The 10628-nt window shown below is 34.2% G+C and overlaps 2 protein-coding genes across 2 annotated transcripts; both read left to right on the top strand.

The window, feature by feature from the left end:
• Positions 1-866: 866 nt before the first annotated feature.
• Positions 867-5804, top strand: LOC105787450 (protein MID1-COMPLEMENTING ACTIVITY 1). Its single transcript, XM_012613836.2, has 9 exons — positions 867-1194; positions 1455-1647; positions 1772-2200; positions 2597-3009; positions 3142-3251; positions 3412-3483; positions 3767-3873; positions 5219-5312; positions 5464-5804. The coding sequence occupies exons 3-9, from the start codon at positions 1793-1795 to the stop codon at positions 5514-5516; spliced, it is 1257 nt and encodes a 418-aa protein (XP_012469290.1). The 5' UTR covers positions 867-1194; positions 1455-1647; positions 1772-1792; the 3' UTR covers positions 5517-5804.
• Positions 5805-8438: 2634 nt separating this feature from the next.
• LOC105787452 (SKP1-like protein 1B) lies at positions 8439-10628 on the top strand. The gene is made up of 2 exons (XM_012613837.2): positions 8439-8820; positions 10223-10628. The coding sequence occupies exons 1-2, from the start codon at positions 8524-8526 to the stop codon at positions 10394-10396; spliced, it is 471 nt and encodes a 156-aa protein (XP_012469291.1). The 5' UTR covers positions 8439-8523; the 3' UTR covers positions 10397-10628.

Raw genomic sequence — 10628 nt, 5'->3', positions numbered from 1 at the left:
CGCATGTGTTTAGGTGAACCGAACAAGCAAGAGCGAGCAAGCGGTCCATGATTGCCAGCTGGAGTTGGTGTCCTTTAATTATTTCACCACGTGTTACACTGTAGACCCGTATCTTTCCAAGTAGAAAGTCTGAAAATTTGATTTTGTATAAATCCTTTTTAATAATCTTACAATAATATCTATTTTTTCTGATACAATAATTAGAATTATTTATAGTCTTTTCTTAACTCATAAATAAGAAGATAATGCGCTTCAGTGCACCTAAACTCATGTCTATACTAATCGAACTAAGACTCAATTGGCTTAATATTATATAATTTTATACAAGCTATGTTGGTTTAATTCAAGTATCATAAGTTATTGATAATAACATTATTTTATATATATTTTATACCCAAATAATAATATTCATCTAATATTTTGTTCAAAAAATTCATTCAATATAAAAGCGGTAAAAGCCCACGAAGACCCTGTACTATAAGCTATATTGTATTTTATCTCATATACTTAAAAAATAGGTAAATTAATCTATGTATGTTAGATCAAAGAGAAAACTAATCATTCTTTACAAATTTCATCCATTTCTGTTGTTAAAATTAGTCATTATAAGTCAACATAAAATACGTCACATGTCACTGTTTAATTATTCTATCAATTATGTTAATTTTTAATATTACAATCAATACATTTAAACCATATCCACTATTTACTGCCGACAATCACCACCACTGTTAAATAACTGCGAACTTTACCGTCCGTGAAAATCACTGGCATTTTCCGTAAATAAAGAAAAAGAACCAGGGACATTTTCGCACTTTAAAATTTTTTAACACCACCTGTCCTCCATTGCAAAGTAACAAAACTCAAAGCTCCTGCTGTCATCGCCAATGGTGGAGACTCTCTCTGCACCACAAACAAACAACACCGAATACTGTAAAAAAAACCACCATAAAAAAAATTGTAACAAAGAGAAATAAACCATCATTTTTTGAGCTTTGCTCACTAAGGAAGACTATGAAGAAGAAGAGTTGTGAAGTTATTCGTTTTGCGCAAAGCAATGCCTCTTAAATTTCTGAATTCAATGCTCTCCTGTTGAAAAAACTTTCTCGAAGATTGTAAACAAGAAAGGTTAAAAAAAGAAAAGAAGAATCACTTTAAGCATAGAAGTAAGAGAAAAAAATTTCTGAAGAGTAGGTGAGTGTCTCACTACCATTAGTGCATTTTCTTTTTGTTATTTGCTGTAAAAGAGCTCTCACTCAGAGATTCTCTCAAATAAATGTTATTTGCATTTTGGGATTTTCTTTTTCTTTTTTGGGTTTTGTCTCTTTTTTCTTGTTGAAGAAGCTTGATGGGTAATCTTCTAGTTACAAACTGAGTTCTTATTTTATTTTTTGAGCTGTTTTAAGCTTTTAAAAAGTGGAGGATCTTGAGTGATTATTTAATTTTCTGTATAGATCCTTGAAGAAGCTTTTGGTTCCTGCTTGAAACCCATAGAATCTATTTCTTCTCAAGTTTCATCAACGTAGTCGTCACTTTCCATTAACAAATCGGCTCTGGGGTTTTGTCGGCAATGCAAGTGGTGAAACCAAAAGGAAACGTTAAAGCTCTTGTTAATGGTGAAACACTGAAGTTTTTAGCTTAAAACAGGTGAAAAAACAATAGAAAAAATCTCCCTGATAAGACTTCTTTCATGGTTTTTTCTTTTTGGGTTCTTTAATTACTGTTCATTAAGCTCAATTTTGACTCTGCAATGATATAATATTTAATGCAGATTTAAGTTTGAGAAGAAAAGATGGCATCGTGGGAACATTTCGGAGAAATTGCGAACGTAGCACAGCTCGCAGGCTTTGATGCGGTGCGGTTAATAGCCATGATAGTTAAAGCGGCGAGCACGGCTCGAATGCATAAGAAGAGTTGCCGGCAATTCGCTCAGCATCTGAAGTTGATCGGTAACTTGTTGGAGCAGCTCAGGATCTCGGAGCTTAAGAAGTACCCTGAGACGAGGGAGCCATTGGAGCAGCTCGAGGATGCATTGAGGAGGTCTTACATTTTGGTGAATAGTTGTCAAGAGAGAAGCTATTTGTATGTTTTGGCCATGGGATGGAACATTGTTTATCAGTTTAGGAAGGCACAGAGCGAAATCGACCGGTATTTGAAGATCGTTCCTCTTATCACTCTCGTTGATAATGCTCGAGTCAGGGTATCGACTAATCTCGAAAATATGTTCATAAGTTTATGCATATATATATAGCTTGATTAACTTAAATGAAGTGATATGAGTAGTTGGTATTTGCCATATTTATTTGAATGTTTAACCTGCAGACTTCGAGTCAGGGCATATGTGATAATAAGTTTATCCATATATATACATGGCTTGAGTAACTTCAATGAAGTGCTATGAGTAGTTGGTATTTGCCATATTTATTTTGAATGTTTAACGTGCAGGAGAGACTCGAAGTTTATCGAGTCAGGGCATGGACTAATCTCGAAAATGTGTTAATAAGTTTATCCATATATATACATGGCTTGAGTAACTTCAATGAAGTGCTATGAGTAGTTGGTATTTGCCATATTTATTTGAATGTTTATCATGCAGGAGAGACTCGAAGTTATCGAGAAAGATCAACATGAGTACACATTAGATGAAGAGGATAGAAGGGTGCAAGATGTTATAATGAAACCCGAACCCTCGGAAAATGATACCATGATCTTGAAAAAAACTCTTTCTTGTTCATACCCAAACATGCGTTTTAATGAAGCGCTGCAAAAGGAAAATGAAAAGCTTCGATTGGAGCTACAACGTTCGCAAGCTAATTACGATGTGAAGCAGTGTGAAGTAATCCAGCATTTGCTTGATGTAACGGAAGTTGCAGCTTCTATTCCTGATAAGAGTTCATCCCCAAAAGTGTCTAAGAAAGTGGAGCGTAATTACTCAGATGTCGATAATGAAAACGGTCATTCGTACAATGATAACTCTCCTAAGAAACCTGATTCTCGCATGACTTCAAGGTTGTTTTTCCTTGTACAATGTGTTTGACATTTATTTCGGTTTTTGTCCCTTAGAATATGCTTTCATAGTTTATGCATTTCGTGTACTTGAAGCTGAGTGCAGCTTCTAAAGTTTTTGTCATATGTTTTCAGAAACACTTCTTCAGTTTCATCAGGACATGATCTACTCTCCGATAGAGGATCACATCGGTATGAAGAATGGAATGCTGATTTGCTCGGTTGTTGCTCGGAACCATCTCTGTGTAAGTCCTTTTTTATGTCATTGCTGCCCTGCTAAGCGTTAAATGTCTTCTTTCTATGCTCGGAACGATCTTTTGTAAGATTTCTAGGACAGATATTGGTGAAACTGACCGTACGGTTTTTCTGATCGTCTGGTCTCCTAAGCCACCTTTCTCATTGCAGGTATAAAGACATTCTTTTATCCTTGTGGTACGTTTTCAAAGATTGCTACCGTTGCAACAAACAGGCATATGTGTAAGTATTTGTGGATCATATTTTATTACTCGGTTGTTTCATTATAGCTCGGTTGATAATCTGTCTGGTACATAATTATTTTCATTTGTACACGAATTTGATCTATATTGCTTAGCGCCCATGCATAATTTACTACGAGAATCCAGCTTTCCTTAGGATTTTACCTTCTCCCGTGTAGGCTTGCTATTTGCAAACCTTATGTCGATTGCAACACCTTTAAATTTATATTTTTGGTTTTGGGTATTGCTTTGGTTTTCAAAACTTACACCGAAACTTCCTGCAGCTTCTGCTGAAGCATGCAACGAATTAATGGCGTATTCATTGATATTGTCGTGCTGTTGCTACACTTGCTGTGTTAGAAGGAAGCTTCGCAAGGCATTGAACATTACGGTATTCTCTCTGCCATTAAAAGAGTAATCTACTTGGTTAAAATATAAAACCTTGAATCGCAAGTTTTCTGCTATTTTTATGTTCCATGGACGAATATGGTTTGGTTCTGTTACCTTGGCCCCATTACTTATCATACGATATACCCGTGATTAAGCCATATGCCATCTTCTATTAGTTGTAGTTATCAGAAGTATATGGCTAGCCGTATCCATAAATCAATATAATGACAAAAACATGCTAACATCGGTAAAAGTATCAAGGCGGCCTTTATACTAGGAGTCAAATTGCATTTTGCTCTATTTACTCAAAAGATGGACAAATTAGTCATTGTACATTAGATTAAATAGCAAACTAATTCTTTCTGTTAAAAATTTATCTATTTCTACTGTTAAAAGTTGGTGTAGTTGACAAAATAATTAGACAATTACATGTGACTAGACCTAATCATGGGTCGGGCCACCGGTCCCGGCCCGAAATGTGGGAGGGTTTGGGCAAAAATATAGGCCCAAAAAATAGGCTTGGACGAAAAAATAAGGGTCATTTAAAAAACGGGCCGGGCCTCGGGTAAGACATTTTTGGCCCGGGCGACAAAAAATATCTGCTCTTTTTTTTGTTTTTGAATGTTATTTTCTCGTTGTTTTCTTTCTGTTTTGTTACCATTTTACTATTATGTTGCTATTATTTTGTTGTTATTGTTTGGATATTGTATAAAACTTATTTTATTGTTAATTTTGTTATTATTTTAAAGGCATTTGTTAATTTTTTTTTATTATTTTAGAGGCATTTGGTTGTTAAGTTGCATTTATCTTAGTGTTATTTAAGTTTACATATTTTTTAAAAATTATTTTTAATTTGTTGGAAAATATTTAGTTTGATGTTTTTAGTATTTTTAATGTATTATATATATCTAAAAATTATATAAAAATAATATAAAAAATTAATACGGGTTGGGTCGGGCCCGGGTTTTAGCATTTTTATCCGGGTCAGATGTGGACAAAATTTTTAGTTGAGCCTGACCCGAACCCGGCCCGGCCCATGAGCACCTCTGCATGTGACACATCACTTGTACGTCATCATGTACAAGGACCAATTTTTAACGGGAGAAATTGATGAAATTTTTAACAAGGCTAGTTTGTTTTTTGATGTAACCTACAGGGACTAGTTTGCCCATTTTTTTAATAAAGAGCAAAATGCAATCTAGCTTCTAGTATAAGGGCTTCATGGTACTTCTACTTGCTAACATCATATGATCCTCGCTGTTTATCTTTACTTCCTCCACAATAAATTTCAATGTCACTCAAAATTCAGCACCCTTAAAATGTTTACGCGTTTCTTCCTTTGGCAGGGCGGGTTTGTCGATGATTTCCTCTCTCATTTGATGTGCTGTTGTTGTGCCCTCGTTCAAGAATGGCGAGAAGTAGAGATTCGTGGGATTTACGGTACGTCTCGTATATATAGTACTAAGAACCTAACAATCAAGCGAAAATTGCATTTTTCCCCTCTAAAAACTCGATCATTGCACGATGCATGTGATTTTTGCGGTACGGTTTCTTCATGCCATAACCTTAAACCAATCATATGAATTTGCAGGTCCTGAGAAGACTAAAACAAGCCCTCCACCATCACAGTTCATGGAATCATGAGTGGAAAAAGTACTGAAGAGACATTTTCTTGGGAGGTTTGTATCAAAGCTGAACATAGAAGGTAACTCTAGTTGCCACTTACCAGATTGAACCTGTACTAAAAGATTGCTTTTCTCTTTGAACCTACATACACGTATATATTGTCTTTGTATGTAAATTAGTGAAATTATTAATGGAGATTGAGCACATGTTGTTGTTGTAGGAGAAACTGATTTTCATTTAGTATAGTGGTTTTTGGATTAAGTTTTGTGTTGTTTTTGTTTAGATATGAAAGAACAAATTGATGAACTGAAAGTAGTGCAGTTGAACAAGAATCAAGCTTTTCTTTTTGGATGGTAAAAAGGGTTAATACATCAAATTTCAAAGTCAACCGTGGTGTAATGGCAAAGTGTTTTTGTTGAAATGAAGTCTTGTTTAAAATGTCCACTGAGCTCCTGATTGGATTTTTAAACACTCTCCACCTCTAGTAGAAAAAAACATATATCCAGTTCTAAATGCTAAATGGTACCTTGACAAAGCCTTCACTGTTTTAATGGATATTGCTATCCATTAAAATTGTGACACATTCCTCTGCACCTCGTTTGTGCCTGCCGGATAAACTAATTAACTGAGGAATTGCCTTTCTTCCTCCATATCCAATTATCTCTTCCTTTGTTTGCTGTAGAATGTTGCTTTAACAGATACGAAATTTCAAGGTAATGATTGACTCATTGAAGTAGGTAACTTCAACTATAGCTTATCTTTGACTGGGATAATCTAATTTTCAGAGGAAAATGGTGCTCCATTCTGTCTCTCTACTGTTTCAACATTTGCACAACATAATGCAAAACCAAAAGGCATGAAAGAACGTAGAAATACTTGAAACCCATCTGTACAAAAAAGAGTTTCATTTTTTATGTAAAGGAAATATTATTGCTTTATAATTTTCCAGGTAAGAAGGAAAGAACTATTAAGGTTTAATAGGCATAATTCTTATAACTCCTAAAGTTTTTAATTTCAGTTGAAAAATTGAATCAAATTTTGAGGTGACAATATATTATTAATCGAAAAGAAATATGGTCAATTGAGCTAGATCGGACTCATATTTGTAAATGGTTAATTCAAGTTTATTTTAGGTTTACTCATATTTTTAATTTTTTCCAAAAAAATATGTTTATTTCAATTTAATATTTAACCATTCATTTTGAATTTTTAATATTTACATTATAGTCATATTATATATTACTAGGGACTTATTTTTATATGGTATAAATTATTATATTATGTAATATATAATAATAATAATAATAATAATAATAATGTAAAGAACGTAAGAATAATAGATGAAAATAAGAGGATTTCTATTTCTTTTTCATCATCGTTACAAGTAGTATGCTCACGTGTACATATAGGGAGATTAAACTCTCATTTTTTAATATATAAATAGGAAAGAGGTTACAATGAGATAAGGATGAAGAGTTAAGAAAGATGAAAGTTTGATCACAATGAACATTCACTTAATAGCATTCATAACAAAAATGACATAATATAAAATATTATAAACTTAAAAAGTAGATCAGGTCGAGTCGGGCTTGAGTTTTGAGTGTTAAGCCCAAGCCCATCCCATATTTTAAATATATCCGATTTTTTTACCCAAACCCATTTTTCAAGCATAATATTTTTGTCAAAATCCTTTCAAATTTTGAACAGGTTTTCAGGATTGGGTGAGTAGCTCGACCCGTGAATAGGTCTACTCGTGATATTAGTTTAGTCATGAGCTTAATATAAGTATATATACACATATTATAGATTCACCATATGGAAAAAATTTATATTTAAGTCTTTAGTTGATATACCAATGATGTCTTAAGTATTCAAGTTTGAGATTCATTGTGTACATCTATATATCTTTGATTGTGTCATTTCTTAGTCTTTGGATCATATTTTATGGATCCAAATAGCCACCTTTAATTTTTTTTTTGAATAATTTCATTATAGGATTTGATCGTATATGTTCTTTTTGACACAATGTCTAAAATTAACTATAGCTCCTCCTCAACCCATAAATAGGAGGATAATGCGTTTCAGCGCACTCAAACTCACGTCCTCTTAATGCCAATCAAGTTAAGATTCAATCGACAATAATTAGTCATCAAAATCTGAGTTCAAATTTGAAGTGAAGTATATTATATGAATAGTTTAAATTTAACGTGTTTAAATATATTTTTTAAAAACTTTGACTCTACCCATTTTTCAAGTTTTTTTCATGATTTAGCATTTGAACCATATATGGTTTCTTATTTTGAAAACTTTTCTGTCTCACTTTAGTACATGAACTATCAATTTCATCCCATTTTACTCCAAAAATGATCGACTTTCGATGAGAATGTACCAAGGGGGGTTAAACTAGGAGGAGAATGATTGTTCAGGTACTTAAGCGATGTAAAAAAATATTTATGTACCAAATGAGAAAAAAATATAGTTCAAGGGCCAAACCACGATTTAAGCTTTATTTTTTTTAATTTTTAAACAAATCAAATCCAAGTTACCTATACAATAAATATACACATATTTATAAATTGATTTCTCTGTTTTAAATATATTCTATCAAAATCAAACTCGCATTTAATACTAAATTGACAATTAGGCTAATAGAAATATATGATTGATACAATACTGATATAAATTAAGGACTCAATGAAAATGATTTGAAGTTTGGAGAACACCAATCTAGAATCAGAGAAAAACTTTTGGGATGCTTAATGCAATTAACCCAAATTAAAACGTTGAAAATACCTTTTCTATTGTGTTAAACGTGTCTACAATGTAATGGTTCGATGAGAATCCAAAACAACAACTTGGCGCCACGTGTCAAATCACAACCGTTCCATAAAAAAACCGAACCCAATCCCAATACCACCCATCACTCACCCTCTATAAAAATCCCTAATTTATTGTCAATAAGAAAAGAAACCTTTGATTATTTAATTCCCGTTTTCTAATCTTTTTGGGAAATCGGTAGCAAAAAATGTCGTCGTCGGGGAGGAAGATCACCCTTAAGAGCTCGGACGGCGAATCATTCGAGGTTGATGAAGCGGTGGCGTTGGAGTCGCAGACGATTAAGCATATGATCGAGGACGATTGCGCTGATAACGGGATACCCTTGCCTAATGTTACGAGCAAGATCTTAGCGAAGGTGATCGAGTACTGCAAGAAACACGTCGAGGCTCCTAAGACAGACGATCGATCCGCCGATGACGAGCTCAAGAGTTGGGACGCTGACTTTGTCAAGGTCGATCAAGCCACTCTCTTTGATCTCATTCTGGTCAGTACCTCTTATTCTCCTTTTCCCTTCGTTTTTATTTTTTTCTTTGTTTTTGTTGTTTCAATTATATGCTTATGTTTTCTTCTTGGTTAAGCTAGGGTTTTGAATTTGCGGGTAGGGGAAATTTGAAAAATTCGGGTTGGTTTTGGGTATATAATGCATAATTTCGTTTCAATGTATTCAATTTTTGGTGATTTGTTGGTTTTTTTTTTTTATTTCGTTGATGGTTACGAATGTAGCATCGTTTATCAAGTCGTAGATATGTCGTAAATTTGAAGAAACAAGCCATTGCATAAGTAAAGTAAAGCTTGTGGCCCTGGTATAATTATCATGTTCTTTTTTTTTTTTTTTGCTTTGTTCTCTCTTGGTTTAAAGGTCTTGTTTCACTTGACAAGCAAAAGCCTAATTTGTGATTTTCATTAAGATGAAAAAGATTGATTCTTTGATGATGCCTTGCCTAACAAAAAGCAATAAGCAAGAAGCCCCTGCATGAAGATTGATGTTTTCAATACAACTGTGTTTGAGATTGTGCATATGTTTGCAATTACCAACGAGAGAATTGCTATGTAGGTGATGCCTGCCTGTTGCATTGCAGAACTAATGAATAATTGTTGCTCATGAAGGTGTAATCAAGCTGAGCTGATTCCTAATACAGTCAAGCTCGAGCTCGGTTCAATATATAATTAAGCTATTTGAGCTCAAGCTTGATCAAACTCATATATCAATTTTTGTACCCAAGCTCAAACTCGAGCTCGATTAAGCTTGTATGTATTCAAGCTTGAGCTCGGTTCAATAACTAAATCTGAGGGTTAATAATATATGTTAAGTGCAACAACTACAATTTGGTAATATAAAAATATTTAAAATGAAAAGCTTGATGAGGCTTTTGAGTTGTTCAAGCTGAGTATTACTGAGCTTGAATTTGGTTCTATTGATTGCTCGAGCTCCTCGGCCTGATTATTACCTAATTGAGTTCAAATTTTGTTTGCGTCCAACTCAAGTACCTTGGGAGCTCCAGTGTTTCATATGCATTCCTACTTGAGCTTGAGGCTGAGCTTGATTAAGCTTGTATGTATTCATGCTTGAGCTTGATAAGGCTTGCATTCCTACTTGAGCTTGAGCCTGAGTTTGGTTAAGCTTGTATGTATTCATGCTTGAGCTTGATAAGGCTCGGAGCAGTTTGAGCCAAGTATTACCAAGCTTGAATTTGGCTCTATTGAGAGCTTGAGCTCCTTGGCTCGATAATTACTTAATAGTGTTTGAGTTTTTTTCAAGTCGAACTCGTGTAGCTTGCAAGCACCAATGTTAAATTACACGCTTACTGGTGTCTAAATTTCACTAGCCATTTTGTTGAAAAAACCCTTGAAAATTACATGTGAGCTTTATAACATACTATTTGCAGGCAGCGAACTATTTGAACATCAAGGGTTTGCTGGATCTCACTTGCCAAACTGTTGCTGACATGATCAAGGGAAAGACCCCAGAAGAGATCAGGAAGACTTTCAATATCAAGAATGACTTCACCCCGGAAGAGGAAGAAGAGGTTCGTCGGGAGAACCAGTGGGCATTCGAATGAAGGGTCAATTTCGAGTGCCGGTTCAATTGTATCAAACTTCTCTATATATAAAAATGTAGTTTGTTGCTCTGACTTTTCATCTGTACTTTTGGATATTCTGTGAGCTCTTTTAAAACTCTTCAAAGTGTCATCTTCTATGTTCTTTGCCTGTCTTCACTAAAAACCAGTCTGTTGTATCCAAGTAATGTCCTTTAATCGTGGTCTGTGATATGAATGAGAATGGTTGTCTAAA

This window comes from Gossypium raimondii, chromosome 2 (genome assembly GCF_025698545.1).
Source record: "Gossypium raimondii isolate GPD5lz chromosome 2, ASM2569854v1, whole genome shotgun sequence".
Lineage (NCBI taxonomy): Eukaryota > Viridiplantae > Streptophyta > Magnoliopsida > Malvales > Malvaceae > Gossypium > Gossypium raimondii.
The sequence above is the reverse complement of the archived record's forward strand: the minus strand, read 5'-3'. Positions and strand labels throughout refer to the sequence as shown.